Source organism: Prionailurus viverrinus, chromosome B3 (assembly GCF_022837055.1).
Source record: "Prionailurus viverrinus isolate Anna chromosome B3, UM_Priviv_1.0, whole genome shotgun sequence".
Classification (NCBI taxonomy): domain Eukaryota; kingdom Metazoa; phylum Chordata; class Mammalia; order Carnivora; family Felidae; genus Prionailurus; species Prionailurus viverrinus.
The window spans coordinates 912,667-936,667 of NC_062566.1; the positions used below are offsets into that span (position 1 = coordinate 912,667).

The 24,001-nt window shown below is 50.4% G+C and overlaps 1 protein-coding gene across 2 annotated transcripts; it reads right to left on the bottom strand.

The window, feature by feature from the left end:
• Positions 1–4,328: 4,328 nt before the first annotated feature.
• Positions 4,329–22,263, bottom strand: VPS33B (VPS33B late endosome and lysosome associated). 2 transcript variants are annotated; one of them, XM_047862966.1, is made up of 24 exons: positions 22,141–22,263; positions 21,422–21,664; positions 20,040–20,120; positions 19,617–19,678; positions 18,442–18,491; positions 17,921–17,988; positions 13,339–13,384; positions 12,233–12,327; positions 11,849–11,953; positions 11,346–11,442; positions 11,047–11,124; positions 10,539–10,612; positions 10,174–10,260; positions 9,894–9,984; positions 9,435–9,509; positions 9,108–9,172; positions 8,931–8,985; positions 7,651–7,697; positions 6,986–7,118; positions 6,318–6,391; positions 5,459–5,560; positions 5,194–5,269; positions 4,983–5,099; positions 4,329–4,704 (listed from the first exon to the last, which is right to left on the bottom strand). In XM_047862966.1, exons 2-24 carry the CDS (start codon positions 21,515–21,517, stop codon positions 4,625–4,627), a joined length of 1,854 nt encoding a protein of 617 aa, XP_047718922.1. In that variant the 5' UTR covers positions 21,518–21,664; positions 22,141–22,263; the 3' UTR covers positions 4,329–4,624. The 2 variants fall into 2 exon arrangements, with proteins under 2 accessions (XP_047718922.1, XP_047718921.1); XM_047862965.1 differs by lacking the exon at positions 22,141–22,263 and adding an exon at positions 21,793–21,902.
• Positions 22,264–24,001: the final 1,738 nt, after the last annotated feature.

A 24,001-nucleotide genomic window follows, 5' to 3' on the forward strand; every position in this document is an offset into this window, starting at 1 on the left:
TCCCCACGTCTGGGAGCCGTGCCCTGCAGCGGAAAGGGAGGAACCCTGCATCCGTCTCACAGGCCGGCACCTTTTTAGACGGTGGTCCCATTTAATCTCCACGACCGCCCCGTTTGGTATTCTCGCATCACCATTTCACGCAGGAGAGAACGGTCTCGGAAAGCTTGAAGGGCTTGTCCAGGTCACGTAATTGGCACACAAATGGAGATCGCCTGGGCGTGGTTCTTTCAAATAACAGAGGTTATATGGTTGTATAAAAATGTTTAAACTCAAAAGTCGGGGGTGCCTGGGTGGTTCAATGGGTTAAGCATTGGACTCTTGATTTTGGCTCAGGTTGTGATCTCAGTTGGGAGTTGGAGCCCCACCTTGGGCTCTGTGCTGGCAGGGCAGGGCCTGCTTGGGATTCTCTCTCCCTCTCTCTCACCCTCCCTTGCTCTGTGTGTGTGTGTCTCTCTCTCAAAATAAATAAACAAACAAACAAAAAAAACCAACCTGAAAATGGACAGTAAAGCACTTTTGTAACCTTTTTTTCGCTGAACATATGATACATCTCTAAATGCTAATATATAGCTTGGTTTTCAGTGATTCACAGTTGCATGATATTATGGCTGGAAAGTTCTCATAATTCAACTGTTTTGCTAACAATAGTTATTTAGATTGTAATTTTTACAAATAAATGTCTTCATACATAAATCTTTGCATCTTGCTTTATTTTCTTACAGTTGATTCATAGAAGAGGAGCTACTGAATACTCCCCTTCCCATGATGGCAGCCTCCCCAGAAGCATACCTTCCTCTCACCCTCCACAGCTCCTACTGTCCTTTTAAATCTCTGCTAATTTCACAGGCAGAGAGTGTCATTTCCTCGTTTGATCCACACTTGCTGGATTACAGATGAAAGTGCACATTGTGCCTGTGTCTATTGGCCATCCATAACTTTGGTGACTCCTTTTCATTTGCTTTTCCATTAAGAAAAAAGTAATGGATGCTTGTTTGCTTCGTGTGCAGGATCATGTATCTCTCACTTTCAGAATTTAATTGGTGCTTTCAACATCCTTTAACTTGTCAGCAGCACACCAGACATTCACATGGTTCATGGAGCGAACCGCAGACACATTTAAAAATTTTTTTAATGTTTATTTTTGAGAGACCATGACAAAGCATGAGCAGCAAAGGGGCAGAGAGGGAAACACAGAATCTGAAGCAGGCTCCAGGCTCTGAGCTGTCAGCAAAGAGCCTGATGTGGGGCTCAAACCCATGAACTGTGAGATCATGACCTGAGCTGAAATCAGCTGCTTAACTGACTGAGCCAGCCAGGCACCCTGACACCACATTTTTAAAAAAGTGTATTTATTTATTTTTGAGAGAGTGTGCATGAGTGGGGGAGAGGCAGAGAGAGGGCAACAGGAGACAGAGAATCCCAAGTAGGCTCCTGGCTGCCAGCACCGAGCCCAATGCTGGGCTTGATTTCACCAACAGTGAGATCATGACCTGAGCCAAAATCAAGGGTCGGATGCTTAACCCACTGAGCAAACCCAGGTGTCCCTAGATACCACTTTTTAAATTTACTTGCACTCTCTGTTGATTAACTTGAAACTTATTCAGAAAGCTTCAAAAATTTGTGATCTTCAGACACGTTCCCGGGGCCAGCATTGTAAGTACCCAGAGATAAGGAAATGTTGCTATCATGTCCTTTACTCTGTAATTCTGAAGCCAACAAAGTCATAGGACCGTTGGAAGATAACCAGAGTATATACCCACGTGTAAAACACCATGTAATTTGTGTTTAAATAGGACCCTTTTACAGGATCATGTATTTCTGTTGGACAGCATTGTTCTAGAACAATTATGTTCCAGAACGTAAGTGTGGTGCCGCTGTCTTTTCCCTTGGCCATACAATCATTGTCCTACCACCACATATTCTTTATACAAACAGCCCTGCCGCGGTGTCTTTGATCTTGTACACTAGCTTGACATGGCCCTGTAAAAATTCTAGCTGGATACCTGAGGTATGCATTTTCCTTGGAATATACGCTGACACAGCATTCTGTGTTTTGAATAGTTTTGATGATCCAACAACACAGATTTGGATCTTTCTTCCAAGATCTTTCTTCCACAGTGGCAGCACTGTGAATTGGGGGACAAATAGGAACCAGAGCAACTGGAATGGACAGTCTTGCAAAAACCCAGGCAAAAAATATTAAGTATCTCTGCCATGGGGACAGTTAGGAAAAGATGAGTCACAAGCGTTTAGAAATAATGGAGGGGCGCCTGGTGGCTCAATCCATTAAGTGTCTGACTTCGGCTCAGGTCATGATCTCATGGTTTGTGAATTCCAGCCTCGCGTCAGGCTCTATGCTGACAGCTCAGCACCTGGAGCCTGCTTCTGATTCTATGTCTCCCTCTCTCTGTGTCCCTCCCCTGCTCACACACTCTCTCAAAAATAAACGTTAAAACAAATTTTTTTCAAGAAATAATGGGTAGTGGGACCAGCTGAATGTGGGGGATAAAAGAAAGCATCTGAGGTCTAGGATAAAATTTGTTGCATGAACAAAAACTTGGGTAGACAATGAGGATGTCAATTACAGGATTACAGGAAAAGGAGCAGATGTAGGGATTCAAAGTGAGGACAGGTTCACACGCATAGTGAACATGTTGAGTTGAAAGTGCCTATGGAAGCAGGGAGTTGGAAATACTAATGTCAAGTTCAGCAGCAAGATGAAAGCTTGAGATCTGGAAGTGGATGACAACAAAGGATGGAGAGGGGATAGGCAGAGAGATGTAATCCAAGAAGACAGAAGGACAATCTAGGAGACCACAGGAGGACAACAAAAGAGCATCATGGAAGCTGAACGGGAGAAAAGAAAGGCAGTTACCAGTGAGGTTAAGTTAGAGGAGGACCGAAAAGAGGCTCACAGATGTGGTTACAGCTCACAATTTTTAATTTTTTTTTTCAACGTTTATTTATTTTTGGGACAGAGAGAGACAGAGCATGAACGGGGGAGGGGCAGAGAGAGAGGGAGACACAGAATCAGAAACAGGCTCCAGGCTCTGAGCCATCAGCCCAGAGCCCGACTCGGGGCTCGAACTCACGGACTGCGAGATTGTGACCTGGCTGAAGTCGGACGCTTAACCGGCTGCGCCACCCAGGCGCCCCACAGCTCACAATTTTTAAATGCCGAGCCTGGCTGGCTCAGTCGGTTAAGTGCCTGACTCCTGATTTCAGTTCAGGTCATGATCTCAACATGAGATCAAGCCCCGCATCGGGCTCTGCACTAACAGCAGAGAGCCTGCTTGAGATTCTCTCTCTCCCCTTCTCTCTCCCCTGCTCACAAGTGTGTGCTCTCTCTCTCTCAAAATAGATAAATAAACCTTTAAAAAAAAAAAAAGATCAAGGGAGAGAAAGGCCACTAAAATCATCAATTGGGGAGCACTGCTGACCTTTTTAGAAGCACTGTTTGCCAATGCCTGAAACTGCTCTAACAGGACATAAGCTTTCATTCTGTAATAAAAGACAAATGCTTAAAAGTGAAGTGCCTGGGGCGCCTGGGTGGCGCAGTCGGTTAAGCGTCCGACTTCAGCCAGGTCACGATCTCACGGTCCGTGAGTTCGAGCCCCGCGTCAGGCTCTGGGCTGATGGCTCAGAGCCTGGAGCCTGTTTCCGATTCTGTGTCTCCTTCTCTCTCTGCCCCTCCCCCGTTCATGCTCTGTCTCTCTCTGTCCCAAAAATAAATAAACGTTGAAAAAAAAAAATTTTTTTTTTAAATAAATAAATAAAAGTGAAGTGCCTTCTTAGGTTAAAACAGTAATGGACACATTTTTTCTAAAAGGATAATGAATCACAAGAAGTGCCTGGCTGGCTCAGCTGGTGGAGCACGCAACTCTTGATCTTGGGGTCATGAGTCTGAGCCCTGCGTTGGATGAAGTTTTACGGAAGGAAGGAAGGAAGGAAGAGAGAGAGAGAGAGAGAGAGAGAGAGAGAAAGAAAGAAAGAAAGAAAGAAAGAAAGAAAAAGAAAAGAAAGAAAGAAAAGGAAGGAAGGAAGGAAGGAAAGGAAGGAAGAGATGGAGAGAGGAGGGAAGGAGGAAAAAGGAAGAAAGAATAACGAATTACAGATTTTTAGAATTGGAAGGGTGCTTACTGATCACCTATCTAGTCCATCCACCTCATTTTAGGGTTGGGGAAACTCTGGTACAGGGTGAGTTTCGGGGAGCACCAGACCGGCCCCAGAGCTCCTGCACAGTCCAGGCCACAGAACACACGAACCCCCAGTGGAAGGCGCCCCTGTACTCCACTGAGCAGACAGAAGTGCATGACAAGGACTAAACATGACATTTGAGAGCAGAGGTTTTATTTACAATGATACTCAAACAGGATTTAGCAAAAGGTACCTCTTCCTCCCCCTCTTTTCAGCACAAGCTGCACTTCATCAACAAAAAAGAAATTTCCTGGGGGCAGGAAGTGAACGCTCTGCTCAAGTAACTTTCTGCTAAAGCCCACACAAGTTCTGCGCTCCCCAGCTCTGAGTAGGGTGGTTGGTGGACACGACATTAGCAGCTGGGACCAATTCCTGCATCCCCTCGGGAACGTGTCCAGGGAAGACGTCGACAGCGGCAGGGAGAACGTCAGGCTTTCACCTCACTCATGGCTTCCATGAGGCGAGCACTGTTTGTGACTGCCGTGGTCAGAAAAATGAACCTGTACCCTATGGAGTCAAAAGCACCGGCGTCCGTGACTAAGAGCAGGTCGCGGGCCCCCAGCACCAGCCACGTCAAGCCCTTGGGTCCACGGTCCCGGCTGGATCAGACACAGACGCATCCGCGCCCCGTCCCGTCCCGCACACGACGACTTGTAGCACTCGGTGGAAAGGGCGCCCTGCTATCCGGCCCACAGCCAGACCGGCGAGCGGTGCCGGGGCCAGTCGAGGAGCCTTCCTGAGCACTGCCCCTTGTCCCCCACATCCCACCTTCTGCTCCCTCTTACCTTTCTCTCTGCCCAGGAAGCGGAGGGCTGAGATCTCAGAGAACGTGCAGCCACCCAGGAAGACCACCAAGATGAGGCGCAAGGACTCGCTGGAAGCCTTGTCTTCCTTGGTCATGTCTGCGAAGATCAGAGCAGACACTCGAGTGTGGCGCGGTGCCCGCCCCCACCCGCTGCCGGCGCCCGCCCCGCCCGCACGGTCAATGCCACGCACCTGTGAACGCCAACTCGCTGCAGTTGAGCAGCCTCAGCACCTCGTCCAGACCCTGCCAGCTCCGCCGCTCCAGCACCTGGGGGGGAGGGGGGGCCCAGGCACCGCTTTCAAGCCCGAGACAGTGTCAGGCCTGGGAAAGGAGGGAGGCGGCAGGCGACCGTGGCCTCTCTTGTTAGTTACCGGGGCAGCTAACAGTCGGGACAGGCCAGGTGGCCAGAGAAAGCAGAGCGAGGAGTATGAATGGGAGCGGGTCGCCTGTCCTCACCTGCTCAATGACTCGGCAGCTGAGGGGCACGTAAGCGCCACTGAAGACATATGCCATGTCCCGCGGCACTTTCAGGTCATACTCGCCATCCACGCGTGGGATCTAAGGGGTAAAGGGGACTATGTGAGGCGTGTGACAACTCATCCCTCCAGCCCTTTATGCAGTCAGGGAAAAGTAGCATATCCCCCAAAACAGTTCTTATTTCAAATAAAGGGAAAACTGGCAAAATCCCTATTAAAAAAAAGGAAAAAGACTCCATAACCAAAGATTAAAAGCTTTTGTTCAGTATCCACTGATTCCCTTGAATGAGCTCCCCACGTTCCCTGTGAAGGGCTGAAAAGAAAGATGCCCCTTTGCTGATTTCTTGGTGACATGGGACAGGTCTGTCACTGACGTGGCACTCAGCCTATCCTCTGGCATTGGCGGGTGCTTGTTACATGTTTATTAAGTAAATGAATCTTTGTGTCTTGTCTCGGTACTTTTTAATTTTTTCAATGTTTAGTTTTGAGATAAAGAGAAACACACACAGAGTGGGAGCGGGCGAAGGGCAGAGAGCGAGAGGGAGACACAGAATCTGAAGCAGGCTCCAGGCTCTGAGCTGTCAGTACACAGCCCGACACGGGGCTCGAACTCACGAACTGTGAGATCATGACCTGAGCTGAAGTCGGACGCTTAACCGACTGAGCCACCCCAGTGCCCTGTGCCTTGCTTGTCTCATTATTAAATTAAGCTCATGCTGTAACGCTACTGAACAGAAGGATCTTTGTAAGAACAAAACAACAGAGAGGTTTGTGTGAATTCAAAGCACTCCACAAAGGACTGGACCCACGGCTGCCCCGTCTTTCCTGATCCTACGTACCAAATTCAGCTTCTTACTGATGGCACGAAAATTGCTCCTCTTGGCCAGAGAACTGAAGGCATCAGTAATCTTCCCTGGGAAGGAAATCTGTGCTGGATTTCATTTAAGGTCTACAGGGTCATGACATCGCCGCAGGTGAAAGCACTCAGGAAATGACAAACGGCGGGACCGCTCACGTCTCAAGACTCTCCTCAAAGCCATTCACCTAGAATTCCCTAGACCCGATCAGGACATCACCATCCTTCTCCCCAGCACGGTCTCCCGCCTCCTACAGGGTGCCAACTATCTACTAAGCGCAATCCGCAGGGTGAACCTCGCTGACTGGCTAAGTGTGTGGGCCTTGGAGTCAAACTGACCTGGGCTCAAATCTGACTTATTGAGGGATGTTGAACAAGTCATATAACCTCTCTAAGCCTGTTGCCTTATCTATAAAATGGAGATTATGAACTTACTTTGTGAGGATTGACAAACTGTTACCTAAAGGTCTTAGTACTCAGTAAGCGGACGATACGTGGAGCCTGCTCGCGGCGGAAGCAGTGGTAATGACAGTGAGAGTGAAGAATCCCGTTCTCCTTCCCCAGCTCGTTCTCTCCCTCCCGGGGTGCTCTGCCTGGTGTGAGAAGAGGGGACTCGGGCCAAGGAAGGGGCTACCCGTGCCCTGTGCTCACCTGCAGCCTTGTCCGTCACCAGCTTGCTCACTTTACTCTCCACGGCCGTGAGGGTGTCCCCAGGGGCCTGCTCCGTCAGGAGCCCCGCTCGCCGCAGATTGGAGAAGGTTAGCAGGTGCTCGGGGCCATAGCTCTGAAGAAAATGCAATTCAGCCACTTACTGAGCACCCGCCACACCGTATCACATTGGGTGATATGGAGGTGAGGGACAGAAGGGTCATGTATTCTGTGCCCTGAAGAAATAACCAAACGGCAAACAAAAAAGAAAAAAAGAAAAAACAAAAAAGAAAAAAAAAAGCACAGAACTGAGAGAGAACAGAGAAGGCCACTGATGTAAGACTGGAGAAAGACCTAGAAGGAAGGCTGTATCAATGCCTTCCAAGGCGCTGAAGTGAGGGAGAGTCCCAGGGGTGAGAACTCAGCTCTATGGCTCCAGTTCTCCCAGCACTGGCCATCCACCAAGAGAACCGAGAGTGGGAGAGACAAGGGCGTGGGAGGGTCTCCACGTGCTGAAAGGTGACCGTCCTGAGACGCTCTAAGAGGGAGGCAGACGGGGAACAAAACGGGGACACAGACAGGAAAGGGGCCATTTCTTCTGTGTCTTTTAGGAACGTCCCATGACCTCCCTCCACCAAGTTCCCCCGAGTGCATTCTCCTGGCCTTACCTGCAGATACTGTGTTTTCAGAGATCGGTAATCCTTGGGAATCAAACCTGGTAAGGAAGAGGAGACAGGCTCCTGCAAACACCAGCTGAAGTGTCCTGAAATCTACAGTCAGAGCACCCACCCACCCACCCATCCTCTTGCTGCCAAAAAAACCCTTCATCAGGAGGAAAGGAATCGGTAAATGTTAACCTTGCATCCTATCCAGCCGATTCTAAACGGACTCTTAAATTTAAGCTTGCTCAGTGAGAGACAGAGCCTGGATCTGAGAGTTCCAAGGCAGAGTCCTGCCTGAGCCGCCAGGGCGCCGAGGGAGGGACGCGGGGAGGCGGGCTGCTCCCAGCGGGCGTGGCGGAGGGATGCGGCAGGAGGGAGGGGGCTCCTGCGCATTTCTTCTGCCGTTGTGCCACCGCTGCTGCGAATCACTTTACCGCTACCGAGGAATAGGACAGATGTTCAGATGAAGTCCAAAAGTGCAGCCTGCCATGCTTTCCTCCAGGGAGGTAGGGAGAATGGGCTTGCGACTCTGATAGTCAAAGGAGATGTAGAATAAGCCGACCACTCCTCGGGGCGGAAAGCAGCCTTGAAGACTAGTCCCCACCTGGACGGCTTCCGCCGTACACACGAGTTGCCGTAAAGGGTGAAGGGAGTGGAAGGTGCCTCCGGCCGCGGGTGAATAAGTCAAGGGGAAGAATGGCACAGCACGGGGAATAGTCAATGGCACTGTAACAGCGCTGCATGGTGACAGGCGGTAGCTGCCCTGGTGGGGAGCCCAGCGTCACGCGCACGGTGCTGCACACCTGAAACTAACGTGACATCGTGTGCCAACTATACTTCCCGCTGAAAAAAAAGCAGGTGAAAAGGCTGCATAAGCAGGTTAAAAGGTCTGCCACAAAAGGTCGCAGGATCTGAGCTTTCGGAAATGTTTGTGCAATTCCAAAAGGCTGTCCCCTTTTCCTGGACTGTATCTTCATTAGGAAACCTCGTTGAAGGCAGGAGGCCAGATGGAATAAATGCCACTCTGCGCTAAGCCTCTGCGGTCCTACGATGTGACGGGGACTATTCTGGAGGCTTGGCTGTGGTCCTGCTTAGGGTCGGGATGATAAATTAGGACGTGGGGTGTCTCACTCAGAACAAAAACTGCTTTATTTTACGGGGGAAAGAACCCAAATTACTGGGAAACGTTCTGTCTGCTAGGACATTCGTCTCCGTCTTTCAAAATGATTTCTGCCATCCCTAAGGTACAGTTTTGCAATCTGGCGTCTTCAGTTCCAGGGGCTCACCATTCTCAGTGATGGACAAAAGGCACATGAGGCGAAGGCTCTCTATAGGCGACACCTACATGGGAAGAAAGAGTCAAAGACAGTTCAAGTTTCAGGACATACGTTCTCTCCCTTCCTCCCGCTGGAGGCCAACCCCACCGCAAAACACCGTTCCCGGAACCCCGGCCACCTGCTCACCTGCCGGTCTATGTGTTCTTCAATGTAGCTGGTGCTCTCCCGGATGTTGAAGCCCTCCAGCAGCGCTGTGAGTAAAAAACAGGGGAGCCTGTTACGGGGCTGGGGTGGGGGTGGGGGTTGCCACCTGTGCTAACGGGTGTCTATCTCCCCATCTTTCTCCATCCTTGGGGTGGGTTAAGGACCCCCAGGACTTCTAGCAGGGAGCAGCACTCCCCACAGCCAGCATCAGCCGAAAGGAGCCAGAAGGCATCTCTGCCGGGTGGGACGGGGCTGGGAGCAAGGGAAGCCTTAGCAGGGGCAGGAGCCCAGCAGGACCGCCGCAGCTACCGTGCTCGGTCTTGATGAGCTCCTGGAAGTCCTGTTTGGTCTTCTTCTTCATGATGGATTCACAGGCCCCGATATCTACAGATAGGACAAAAAGCGAGCTGACGTACTCCTGGTTCTAAAAGGATGTGCCTTTATGTCCAGAAGAATAAAAACTTCTTACTGGCCATGTTGGAGACAGTTATGTGATTACGTGAGAGAGTGCGTATAAATTAGTTAGAATGATACCTGGTGCTTCAACTATGTAATAAAATTATCTAACGTTGTAATCGTTACTGCCGTTAAACCTATAGAAGTATACAAAACAAACGAACAAACAAACAAAACTTCTTAAGGCAAAATGCAGAAGCCCCTCTTCCCATGTCAGACCAAGCAAGATCACTGTGTGCTGGGTGAACAGAGAGCTCCTCTCTTGGGAGAGATCTCTGAGGCATTCCTTCGCCCTCCCCTCATGAAACCTACGGACACTCAGCAGGCGGTGCTCCTGTTTCAGTCCCTTGAGCTCCTGGGACACGAAGTTCTTCATCTGCTTGATGTCCATGCCTCTCCGGCGCTGGCGGAAGATCCCCTAACGTCAGCCTCTCCCGGCCCTCAGACATGAGCAGCCACCCCTCTCCCCCAGATCCCCCCGATGCAAGAGAAAACACAGGGGGCTGTCGTCGTATCAGAAGGGAGCCGAAGGGCAGCAGCCTTGGGAAGCCACTGGGGAAACAGAACAGAGGACCCCGGCCTAGAGCCTCACGTCATACTGAGCCTGTAAGTTCCGGGCCTTCTGGCTCAAAAAGCCAAAGACGTTGGAGAAGTGTTCATTACGAATCTCATTAAACACCTGCAAGGGGAACAAGACAGCAACGACTTACCAGAGAGACACCTAACCAGCGCCTCCTCCCTGAGCAGCGTGATGAGCGCACGAGAGCAGCGCCCAGCTGTTCTAGCAAAATCACGGAGAAAGCTGAGCTGATCTCCTAAGTGTGTGACAAATATCAGCTCCGCGCTCGGGGTGTGCTCGCTCCCGGTGGGGAATCCCTCTCCCACAGGCTCAGCCTCCCCTCCCAGAGCTGGGGCCCACGCCCCGGGCAAGCCCACAGCCAGCACCCGTCCCCTCACCTTGTCCTCGGCATTGAGTAGCACCTTTAAGCTCCTGTCAGAGGATGTGACTTCTGGGCCAAAATCGACACTCCCTTTGAGAGCAGAGGGAGCAGCTATGAGGACCTCCGCTGAGGCCTTCTTTCTCCTACCCTTTCCTGAACTGCCATTAAAAGTCCCTGAACTGGCGCAGTCGGTTAAGCGTCCGACTTCAGCCAGGTCACGATCTCGCGGTCCGGGAGTTCGAGCCCCGCGTCGGGCTCTGGGCTGATGGCTCAGAGCCTGGAGCCTGTTTCCGATTCTGTGTCTCCCTCTCTCTCTGACCCTCCCCCGTTCATGCTCTGTCTCTCTCTGTCCCAAAAATAAATAAACGTTGAAAAAAAAAAAAATTAAAAAAAAAAAAAAAAGTCCCTGAACTATCTGGAAGCTAGCAGTGGGCTCTGAGTCTGGGGCTCTCCCACCAGCCCTGCCCCACGCAAGAGGCCCCGGCCGCCGAGCACCACCTCCATCTTGCCGGGACGCCGCTCACCACACTTGATGCGGAACGTGTCATCCACCAGGCCCTCGTAAACCACCTGGGAGCAAAGTGCCGTCACAAAGTCCACGTCTGAAATGAGATCCCCACCCATGAGGGTCCTCCCGGACCTATACGTCTACCCAGTTCACTCCGCGTCAGCTCCCGTGCCTCCAGAGGGCCCAAGCGCCACGCTCCCCATCAACGATGGCATTCACAGCCCCAACCTGAGGATCCCATCTGGGCCGCCACGTTCGCCATATCCTCACGTCTCCGAGGGTCCAAAGACAACGGGAGTGCTGAGTATAACGTACCTCTGTCCAGTAGGAAGATGTGTCCAATTTCTGGCCTTCGGCCCTTGGTTTCGCCATCCTCCTCCTCTTCCAGTGTCCTCCACAATTCATACGACATCTGCCAGGGACCAGGAAATTCCCAGTCTTGTGTCCAGGTCCCTGTGACAGCCCGCACCTACTGAAGCCCTCTTTTCCACATGACACCTCTATTTGACCCCAGGAGGGAAACTAATTGTTAACAATACGAACTCCTGCACCCGCACCTGTTCCCACCCCTTACCCCTCCCCATGCCCATAGAGGCGTGTCCCTGGCCCCAAAGAAGACATGTAGGAGTGTTACCCCTGAGGCCCTGCCCTGGCCTTTCTGTTAGCCACACAAGTCCTCCTCTCTGAGGACCTATTCCAGAACAAGAAAAGCAAGCTAAAGAATATACCTCTTATCACACATGCCCATGGGCAGTCCTTGGTGGGTAGAGAACGGGTGGAATGGGGGCTATCGGGACAAGATTGCTGCCAGTGCCCACCTTGGCACATCTGCCAATTCCGTAGCAGTTAGGGAAGGGTCCGTACAGAGTGCTGAGGAGGTGTAAGGCCTGCGCCACGGTGTTGATCCAACGCTGATCTCCCTCCTGCAGGGGCCATATGGGCCACAAAGATATGGGCCAAGCCAGCAGACCCGTCTGGAGAGGGGCTAGGGCAGGAAGGCAGGGTGTGGGGACTGCTTGAAAGCTTTCATTCTGATTGGCCCCAGAGCAAGGCCTGCGGATATCAACCAGTAGCATTTGATCTAGAAACCAGTATCTCGAGTTAGAGGAAGGTTCCATCAGTATTTCCGGCCCACTGTAGCCCACTGGACTCCATGTTTGTCCCCACCCATCAATGCCAAGACCCAAGGACCCTACACTTACCAGGAAGTAGTCCCTGAAAAATTCTGGGAGCTCCATGCTCAACAGATCCACATCAAGAGGTAGCAAAGAAAAGGCCCATTCATCACAGCTCACATCTGCGGGTACAGACGGCGTGAGTCTCCCTGCCGAAGGCACGGGGCTCCACGCTGAGTAGGTCGGTCCCCACAGTCATGCCGAAATATCGGAGCACCTGCCACATGCCCAGCATGACACGAAGCACGGGACACCCAAAGATAAGTTTAAGACAGAGTCTGTGCCCTGAAGGAGTTCACGGTCTGATAACAAAAGGAGACCCGTACACCACAGCCACACCATGTGGTAAGGGGTGTGTGTGCGTGAGGGCGCCGACAAAAGTGCTGAAGAAACCTCATTCCCTAGTGGACAAACACTGACAGGAAGCCACACAGGCACAGGCACTGAGGCACTGGGGGTACTGTGGTGAACGGAACGGACACGCTCCCCATCTTCCGCGAGAGAACCTCAATCTAGTGGAAACGCACCAGACACATCTCATCACGGCTGTGCCCCACGGAGCTAGAAGAGGAATCCAGGAGCACAAATGTTCAGGGATCGAACCTCAACTATAGGGAGCATGGAAGAGTATAGGGGTGCCGGGGCAGAGGAAAGACAAGCGACATTTAAGCTTAGAATTTGAGTAAAATTTGGGTATGGGGAAAAAAAAAAGCTGAGGGTGGAGAATATTCTAGGCAACGGGAACAGCATGTGTGAAGTGCCCAAGGCAGGAGGAGAGGAGGGAGCAGCACACGGTGAGGGGGAGGGGGGAGGGAGGGAGCAACCACAGGAGGCCAAGGAGGCCCCCGGGTCCCGGCACAGGCGGAGTTCGGAGTTCCAGCCAGGAGCACGGGGAGCACTGTGCTGGATGCAGAGGCAAGCAGAATGGAGGGCGTGCTCTCCCTGTGGGAAGGAGTCTCGGAAGGTAGGCATGGCGGCACCTGGCATCCCCTTCGGCCCTCCCTTTAGGGCCCTCTCCGGCCCCCCCTCGTCAGGAGCCTCCCCTCCTCCCAGGCCCACAGGCAGACACAGGGAGCCAGCGATCATTCCCTTCTTCGTGCTCCCCGTTTCCACTCACAGTGGCCTTCTCTCACCTCCATAGACTCCCTCTTCCTCCAGCACCATCTCACACGCGTGAAACTGAAAGACAAGAGGGAGTGGCTGGTGACGGCCTTCTCTGTGCTTCCGTCTCTGGAGCTCCACTGTCGCTGCTGAGGACAATACCTACTGAACCCAGCACCCACAAGGGAACGTGGACTCGGACGGCCAGGGAGGACCACTGGGACCGTCTAGCTCAGGGCTTTGTTTCCCTCTCATCCCCTTTATTTATGTATTCAGTCCAGTGCTCCTCTCTCCCCGAGAAACTGGAAAACTGCACAAAGGAGAAGGTATTTCAGCCGTCACCGAAGGGTGAGTCCCAAAGACAGACGTGCGAGGGAGGGCACGACCGCGCCTCGGAGGAAAGGGGTGGTGGCATGGAGAGGCTGGTCAGCGCATGTCCAGGGGACCCCTGGAGTCACTGAGAGGGGTCTGGAGATCCAGCCCGGGAGTCAACGGCACAGGGTGTTTAAAGTAAGTGGTGTGTGCGAGAGAAGAGAACAGGGAGGGGCACGAGAGCTACGGGGAGGATTCTAGGGAACACGGAAATTAAAAGGGCGCACCGTGCGAGACCTGGAGAGAAGACAAGGGTGGCATGGAGGGGGGAGCAGGGGACGCAGCACCTCTAAAGGCAGGACGGTCAGAGTCTCAGGAAGAATGGGCAACAGTGTCAACGCCGGAGACATTAGGACGCGCATGAACCAGGCCTCACTGGATTTGACAACAGAGCCCTGGGAGGACTCGGCTTAAAGACCGAGGTGGGCGTGAGGGTGTGGGAGCAGCGGCGGCAAGACCTCTTCACAGAAGTGTGGACACAACAGGAGGCAGAGCCCCCGACAGGGAGAAGACACGAAGCAGGGAGGATCATCTAGAAGACACAGACACGGGGGCGCCTGGGAGGCTCAGTCGGGGAAGCGTCCGACTTCGGCTAAGGTCGTGATCTGGCGGTCCGTGGGTTCGAGCCCCACGTCGGGCCCTGTGCTGACAGCTCGGAGCCTGGAGCCTGCTTCGGATTCTGTGTCTCCCTCTCTCTCTGCCCCTCCCCTGCTTGCACTTTGTCTCTCTCTCAAAAATAAATAAACACTAAAAAAAAGTAGAGAAAAAAAAAAGAAAAAGTGGCAGACATGGTTGAAGACAGAAGAGAAAGATCTACCTAACAAAGCAAGAGGGTAGAGAAGGAGCATGGATGTAGGGCTAAGAACACAGGTGAACCAGCTGCTCAGGGAGGGGAAGAGGCCAGAGTCACTTCCTCCTTTGAGACCAGTGGGAAGAAGGCAAAATAATTAGAGGCAATGAGGAGAACAGTGAAGCAGATCATCTGATACCGACGATGATGGTACCAATGTACATTCAGCATTTTACACGTGCTAGGCACTGTCCTTAGCGTTTTATAAGGATTATCTCTCACAATCCTAGACTGACTCTACAAGATGTGGAAGATTAATGCTATGTGTTCCTTATTTTACTTTACACAGAAAAATCCTATTCATCCCTCACTTATTTTTCTTTTAAAAAAAAATGCTTATTTATTTTGAGAGAGAGCAGGGGAGGGACAGAGAGAGAAGAGAGAGAGTCCCAAGCAGGCTGCACAATGTCAGTGCAGAGCCCGACGTGGGGCTCGAACTCACTGACTGCAAGACCATGACCTGAGCCGAAACCAACAATTGGATGCCTAACCGACAGAGCCACCCAGGTGTCCCTTTCTTTCTTTTCTTTTCTTTTTTTTTTTAAAGTAGGCTCTGGGGCACCTGGGTGGCTCAGTTGGTTAAACGACTGACTTCGGCTCAAGTCATGATCTTGAAGCAGTTACTGAGTTTGAGCCCCGCGTGGGGCCCTGTGCTGATAGTTCAGAGCTTGGAGCCTACTTTGGATTCTGTGTCTCCTTTTCTCTCTGCCCCTCCCCCATTCTTGCCCTCTCTCTCTCTCTCTCTCTCTCTCTCAAAAATAAACATTAGAAAAAAATTTTTAAGAAAAATAAAAAATAAAGGAGGCTCTACACCCGATGTGGGGCTTGAACTCACAACCCCGAGATCAAGAGTCATGTGCTCTATGGACTGAGACAGCCAGGTGCCCCATCCCTCACTCATTACTGTCAGTAAAGCTGAAACTGTAGGCCTACTTTTAGGGCTGAGAGTTCCAGAGCCCAGATCGACAACTGCCAATCTTCATAATTAAGAAGAGGAGTCTCTGGGGCGCCTGGGTGGCGCAGTCGGTTAAGCGTCCAACTTCAGCTCAGGTCACCATCTCACGGTCCGTGAGTTCAAGCCCCGCGTCGGGCTCTGGGCTGATGGCTCAGAGCCTGGAGCCTGTTTCCGATTCTGTGTCTCCCTCTCTCTCTGCCCCTCCCCCGTTCATGCTCTGTCTCTCTCTGTCCCAAAAATAAATAAACGTTGAAAAAAAAAATTTTAAAAAAAAGAAGAGGAGTCTCAGGAAGAGAGAGAGATAACCTCTTTGCTATGGCTACTGAGAAAGAGGTGGTTCAGTGACAGAAAATTCGGTCAAAGAATCTGATTAGTTAGGATGTGAGATGGAGAAGATTCACTGAAATACCGATTTTGTTTTCCTGTGTAAGAGGGAGGCTTGTAGGATTATTTGAAACTATTACCAACTTGTTCTATCCTGCTTAAACAAATCTGTCCTTGGAGGTACACTTTGAAAAAAGGGGTTTTGTAAGACTCCAAAAACTGGAATTTACTGCCACAGTTCCTTTAATAACATTAAAAAGTAACCTGTAACTCTGAACAGTTATCATAGTCAATAATTTCTTGCCCTGGTAATGATGTTATACTTGAAATATCTGTATTTCTAAACAGAATAAACAGCTGTAAGACTCTTCGACAAATTTTCAAGTGATCTTCAATGGAAGATCACTGACTCTTTCTTCTTATTCCTTTCACATGATAAGAGAACAATATAAGCCTGTGATTTCACAATAAAAGTTGAAAGCCATTTAAATCAAGTGAGGTAACTACTTGCCATTTGCAACGACACGAATGAATCTAAAAAGTGTAACGCTAAGAGAAATAAGTCGGTCAAAGAAAGACAAATACCACATGATTTCAATCATATATGGAATTTTTTTATGTTTATTTATTTTTGAGAGAGAGAGAGAGAGAGAGCATGCGGGATGGGGCAGACAGAGACAGAGAGAGAGAATCCCAAGCAGGCTCCACACTGTCAGTGCAGAGCCCAATGTGGGGCTCAATCTCACAACCAGGGGATCAAGACCTGAGCTGAAATCAAGAGTCGGATGCTTACCCGACTGAGCCACCCAGGCGCCCCTCACTTCTGGAATTTAACAAACGAACGAGCAAAGGGAAAACAAAAGAGAGAGAGACATGAACTGAGAAACACTCAACTACAAACAACACGCTGCCGGTCATCAGATGGGAGGTGCGTGGGGGGATGGGGGGAACAGGTGATGGGGAGTAAGGAGGGCGCTTGCGATGAGCACAGGGTGATGTATGGAGCTGGTGACTCACTGCCTTACACACCTAAAACTAATTACGCTGTATATTAACCATACCGAAATTAAAATAACAAAAAGTGAAAATGCTCAGCCCTTTATAAAAAAGAGAGGTAAGTACTACTATCAACTCCATCTCATAGATGAGAAAACTGGGACACAGAAAACTGAGGAACCCCATTCAAGATCACACAGTTAATCAGAGCTAAGCAAGGATTCACAGCCACTTTGGCTTTATTAGTCTTAGCTACCGCTTCCATTTTCTCTAGTTTTTTGGGGAAAATTGAAAAAGAATAAACCCCTGTCCTTTCAACCTTAATTTCCATCTGCTCTACATGCGACATGCACTACTTGGTACAGCTTTATAGGCCTAGGGCAGGCAGTGCAAAGACCTGGTACATCATTCCTTCTCATCAGTAAGACGGAGGATGTACCCATGATGCACCTTGCTGACGTGGCAGTGAGAGAGGAGTTGGATGGACTCAGGAAACGGAGGAGCCACGGCAGGTCACCAAACACTACAAGTACTGAGCCAGAAAGGATGGAAGAGACCTAGCCTGGTCATGCTAACTCCTGTGGGACCGTGGGCCTTACTTCCCTCTGCTGCTCAAAGCTGGGGTGGAGTTCAATGGTCTCTAAGGTTCCTTTCTCGTGTAAAAAAAGGCTTTTCCAAAGTATATCGGTATAGTTCTAGTAACCCAGAGGCAGCTGGCCACATGCCTTGGATGAGCATGACGGGGGGGTGCGGGAGTGGGGGGGTAATGACTTATTGTATTTACTATTAAAGGGATAGAAGAAGAAAGTCACTGAAACCATAATACAGTGCACCTTACAGTACAGAAATTTGTGTGAGAAGGGATACACAGCAGGTTCTACTTCACAAGAAGTCTACGTAGAGGCCACCTCTCACAATTCCACAGTCCTTAACTGGGGCAGTTTGATGACAGACCCTCCGCTAAACGGTAAGGACCATGTCAATGACAAGACCAGGACGGGTATTTTGTTCAGTCACATAGTTTGCTTCGCAGGAGATACGGCTATTGGGCCCCGGCCCCTTCCCAGCCTTCCATCTTGATCTACCTTCTCCTATTCCCACCAGCACCCAGACTCACCTTCTGAGGGCTGAAGATCACTTTGTATTTCCGAGTTCGGCCAGCCAACTTGTCAGCATTGACGAGACCTACAGACACAAGGAACGCAATCCAGAAAGCCATGGGCCATTTGTTAGACTAGAAGCAAGGAAGCAGATATCCTCTACAAGTGGTATGGCCAACTCGAAACATCTTTTCTTTTTAAAGTGGGTTTTTTTTTTTAAGCTTATTTATTTAGACAGAGACAGAGAGAGACAGAGCAAGTGGGGGAGGGGCAGAGAGAGAGAGAGAGAGAGAGAGAGAGAGAGAGAGAGAGAGAATCCCAAGCAGGCCAAAGCCCACTGTCAACCCAAAGCCCGACATGGGGCTCGAACCTATGGAACACATGATCACCACCTGAGCTAAACGGACGCTTAACCGAATGCGCCACCCAGGAGCCCCTCGAACCATCTTTTCTTTTAAAAGGTCCTCACGGCCCAAGCCCTTAATCTTGGCCACTCCTTCCCAGGTCTTAGTTACACGCAGCACCATGGCATACTCACTGGCAACGTATCGCATGTTCTTGATGCGCGGTCTGACCAAGAAGCACAACCTGCGGGAGAGAAAGGGAAAAGAACCAGAAAGCCGCAGTGAAGGAAAGTCACGGAGGCGGTGATGGCAGCTTGGGAGAAACTGAAACGTGAACTCTCTCACCATCTGCTCGTCTTGCCGGGCCTACCGTTCTCAGCCGAGCCAAAGCTCGGCCAGGCTCCCCTGGCCTACAGAAGACTCCCTTCCGTACAACGGCTACACCGGCACTCGGGGTGGGGGTGGGGGGCGCCAGGGGCTCCTGCTCTCCCATAATTTACAATCTACTGGGCAAAATGAGATGCACGTATGTATGGAGTATATTAATAATCAAGTGTTAAAAAATAACACAAGAAAGTATACAAGACAGTGTTTTTCAAATTGGGGTATTTTCCTCTAAAGGAGGATAAATGTTACTTACGATAGAAAAACAAGCAAAATAAAAACATAGGCCAGACAACAGGCTGTATGCGACCGAGTACCAGGTGAACAGGACAGATACTAAACACCAGGGAAATGCGGAGGAGGAGAAAAGCCCCCAGGAGTGGAAGGGCGACCCAGAGCTTCATGGAGCAGGTGGCACCGGGCTCTGAAGGCTGGGTGGTTTTCGCAGGAGCAGTGAGGGCAGGAGAGAACTGCACGCAGTGAATGGAGTGGCCCGGGGCAGGGGGCAAAGGCATAGCTGGGTGGCGCGCGCGCGCGCGCGCGCGCGCGCGCGTGTGTGTGTGTGTGTGTGTGTCAAGTAGAGGCTTGAGGGGACAAGTGACAGACGAGGCTGGAAAGGCAGCATGAGCCGCGCTGCAGACAGCCTTGGAATCTGTGACGGTCACTCTGGACTTCACTCGGTAAGTAAGGGGAGGCTTGGAGGTTCCTGTGAGGAGCGTAGTGGAAATATTTTTGGACGATTAATCAGTCTGGTTTAGCGACGGCAGACTGGATCAGAGAGAGACGAGAACAAGGGAGGGAGAAAGTGCCGAAAGGGAGACCAGTTACGAGGCCACGGCATGACCTAGGCGTGAGTTGGTAGAAGTGAAGGGAGATGAACCAGAGCGCAAACATGGCACCAGGCTCCAGCCAAGGCCGGACCGGGGGCAGACGTGCGGGGCCCTCCTCCAGCCTGGGGCCCGGACGGACTCTCCCAGACACTCACTGTTCACTGGAGCTGACGGCTGGCTTGTTCTCCACCTTGTACAGCTTGTCTACTTCATGTTGCTACAGAGAGAAGCCAACAAGGCCAAGGATGTAAGTGCTTGAAACCCAAAGCATGACACAAAGGGGACTGCAGTAAGGGCTCCTGTTCGTGGTACTTTCTAGGAATCAAACTGCCTCCCTGACAACCATCCCACCGAACTTTCCTCACGCTGGCAACAGAAAAAAAATAACAAAAAACCAAGACCAAACAATTCAAAAACAATCCAAACAATAGCATCGATCCCCCTTCATCCACCCGATTCAGCTACTCTGTATTTACTAATAGGGTAGTCACTCTTTGGTAATTTGTACTGCTCATCAAAAGCAAAACTGCTTAATGAGGAAAGAGGGGCCAGAGTCCACTGGGAAGAGGGGCAGGTACCTTCAAGATGGAGACATTGGCGATACGATCCAAAGGGCTCATGAGATCTGCCTCGATGAACAAGTCTTTTTTCCCCGGGAGCTGAAGGACACAGTATCTTGGGTCACTCACAGGCTCCCTCAGCTGAGAGCCTGTCCAGCCATCCACTTAATAAAAGCCCAGACCGAGTTGGGAGTGTGGGGGGCATCATATCATCTACTCCAGCACCTTATTCATTGTCTATATCCACACTGGACATTTCTTTATATATTCACCCCGTCTGTCTTCTCATTTCCTGTACCAGTAGAAAATTATTTCACCTTCTTTCCAAGGTTAAGGCCTGTCACTCAACACATATATATATAAATATATACATTTATTAAGCACATGCCATTGCTTGATTCTTCACTACGGACTCATTGGAGACAGTGTTGAACAAAACAGATGTCCTCAAGGACCTTCTAATCTAGTGGGGAACATGGACATTAAACAAATAAATAAGCATATAACCCATTACCACTATAGCAACAACATTAGTTTCCAAGTAAGACAAGATAAAAATCTCAAGCTCAGCTTTGCTTCTCTCTCCACCTTCACGAACAATCAGTAGATCTTTGAGTCTTCTTCCGCCCCGACTGAAAATCCATCACTTCCCTTCATTCCCACTGTCACTAATTTTGCCTCATCAGTGGTCTCCCAGCTCGCGTTTCTCTTGTTGCCCATGTTACCCCACTCCACACATGGCTATGAGCCATCTTCAAGCATTGCTTCACGCAGTTAAGGGGGGAAAGAAAATCTTCAGTGGGTCCTAAAGCCTACTGCATAATTTCTGATTGCTCTCTTCCCTGTAAGTGCCTTGTCCTTCCCTGATTCCTCAACTTTGCTCCTACCAACCAGTCTATCTGCCTGGAACACGGTCCTCCATTTCCAAGGAGAATATGCTTATTCCTCACAATGCTAGAATCCTTGAAACTCCCGACCACTCCAACTAGAAATGGCTGCTTGTTCTGAATGCTTCTGACACTCTAGCTGTCACCCGTTTACCCCGTGATATCACCTATGTGGTTAATTTGCGCTTCACAGGGCTCCTACTAGAGTAAATCCCTAACGACAAAGATGTCTTAACCATCTCTCCATCCCCGGTGATGCGGGGCACAACTGGTCTCCCTTGCCTCTACGAAAAACGAGTGACTTTCATGAACTGTCCGTCAGGTCCCAAGCAGCTTTTACTGCCCTCTGGTTTTCCTCCCTAAATGCTTCATTTTTGGACCTGCTATAGAAACTCCAAGGACAAGACCAAGGGCCTGGACCCAGACCAAGGGGACTCCGCAAGAAAGAACAACGCGCGCAGCGAGCGCTAAACTGTTGATGCGGAAAAGGCCCCAGGCGTGGCGGGCACTGACCTGCTCCAGCAGATAGATGAGCTGGTCTCGGGCCAGTCTCTTGAGCATGGAGAAGTCAGGTAGCTCTGGGGCGTCCAGCCGATGGGGAAAAGCCATGGCAGCGAAAACCGGAGCCGCAGCGTGGAAGGGGGACGCCCTCCGCTCGGAGAAAGTCGGCAGCAGCCTAGGCTAAGCGCAGGGCGGCGCTCCTTCGGGCTTGGGCACCGTTCGAAAGAGCCCCCCGAAGGGGCTCTCGCTCCTGCACTGGAATGAATGGCCACCTGTCGGTCAGACAGCCGCAGCGTCGGAGGACACTCGTCCAGATCAGCAGCCCCGGGACCGACCCGCCCCTCCCCGGTCCACTCCCCCCGTCCCAGGGTTCCGGTCTACACCCGCAGGTTTCTTTCGCGGCGTGCGGGAAGAACCCCGCCTCCTGCCAGAGAGCGAAGAGACTTCCTAGACCTCCCGGAAGTCCCGTGCGCTCGACCAGCGCTTAGCGTATCGGGAAGGGGACGGCGTCCTGGAAGGGACAATTAAAAACGCGGGAGCAACGGGTAAACGTTACAGTCTCATACCTGGCCAGAGGGGAGGGTTCCTATCATAAAAGGATGACATCTTAAACTAATTTTTAAGGGTACACCCAATTCTCCCAGTTCGCGCAAGCGAGGGTTGGACACTTGCTAGATTTTGAGAACTTCGTAAAATGGGCGAGGCCGACTCGGAGTCCGGAGGGCACTGACCTCTGGGGATCTTGGCTGTCAGTCAAATCTATTCCACAAACTTGGCTGCCAACTAGGAGCGCTGTGGCTTCCCAGCTGCAGGAGGCAAGACGCGGAGAGATGGGATGCGGCGGCGAAAAGAAGGGGAACGCGTTAGGATCCAATGGAAGCTAAGTCCCGCCCCCTGTGACCTTTGGCTACCCGAGTTTGGATAAATATCCTTCTTGGGAAAACGGATAAATAAGCTGTGGCATATTCATACAATAAAAATAACGGAATAAATGAAAGAACCCAGATACAGGGTGGCATCTGTATGATGCCATTAATATACAGTTCTAGAACAGGATAACATAATCAGTGGTGGAAAATTTTTCAGAAAAGTGATTGGCTTTGGGGTAAGAATTGCCTGGGAAGAGAAATTAGGGAATTTTCAGGGGTGATAGTAATCATCCATATCCGCCTAGTTTTTTTTTGTTTTGTTTTGTTTTTAAGTCATTGTAATGGACGGATCCGCTGAGAATACCTGCACTCACTAATCAATCATAACATCACATCCTCATCTCGTGGTGAGATACATAGAAGTACAAAGCATCACTCAATACGAAAAATTGAATCTGATCAAGTCTCAAGATCCAACTACCAGTTGATAGGAAATATAGAGAGTAGTAGGGACATGATAATAGACAACATAGGAATAAAATAAACTATACCCAAAACACAGGAAATACGTAAGGTAAATAACCCATAAAACAGTGAAGGGAATAAAGTGGAAGAAACCACTTTAGAATATGATACTCCCGGGACATAACCACATCATGCAATGTTGCAAAATGTGGACCTTGTCTGGATCCTAATCCCAAGAAATCAAACGTGGAAGTAAGTCATTTATGAAACAGTAAGAGAATATTATCGGGATGTTAGCTGATATTGAATACTAAAACTTTTAAGGTATAGTAATGGCTTATGTGTCTATGTTAACAAGGAGTCCCAATCTCTTTGAAATACATATTAAAGGACTTACAGATGAAATAATATCAAGTCTAGGATTTGCTTTAAAATAAGCCAGGGGGACCTGTGGGGCAAATAATGAAAAAAGATTGGCCATATGTTAAATGTGAAACTGAGCAATGGGTACACAGGGGTTCACTGCATTACAATATTATCCCTACTTTCATATGCTTGAAAAATCCTCTAATACAAGATTAAACAAAAAACAAGAAGCTTTTCTGCTCACACTGGGCTTCAAGAGCTCATCTAGTATTTTGTACTGAGGTTTTCCTACTCCCCCACCCCTCAGGAGATTGAATCTCAGCTGCGGAGAGGTGGAAACTGCCCTGAGCAGATTAGTGACACATATACCCTCCGGGGCGCAGGGACTTAAGTCCCTTCTGTTTGTAGTTTGCTAGCCTCTTGAGCTTGGCCCCAAGGTTGCAGAGAGTTTCCATTCCACCCACAGCCGCCTTCTCTCCAACTTGGGCAGAGCCTTGTCAACTGTTGCTTCCTCCACCTGACCCTGCACCTATGCCCCCAAAGTGCAACTCCACCTCGTACGTTGTGATGTCAATGGCTTTCATCGTGTCATGAAATGGGACTCCCTGGGGAGAGGGCACTATAGAGTCCTATGACCCCAGCCCAGTGGAACAGACTGGGTGAATCCCACCTCCCCCTTTCCAGCTTGGGTTGGGGGAAGGGTGCGCAGTTTCCCAAAACACTGCAGGGCTGGTGAGTTAGGATGTGAGACATGCTGACAGAATAAAGCAGGAACCGATCAACTTGGAGAAAGCTTAGGTCTTGTTGTTGGCTGAGGTCTGGATGAGTAGGCTGGCAGAGGTAAAAGGCAGGGCTTTCTGCCATTGTGGACTGGCTGATCAGTGAGGTTTTC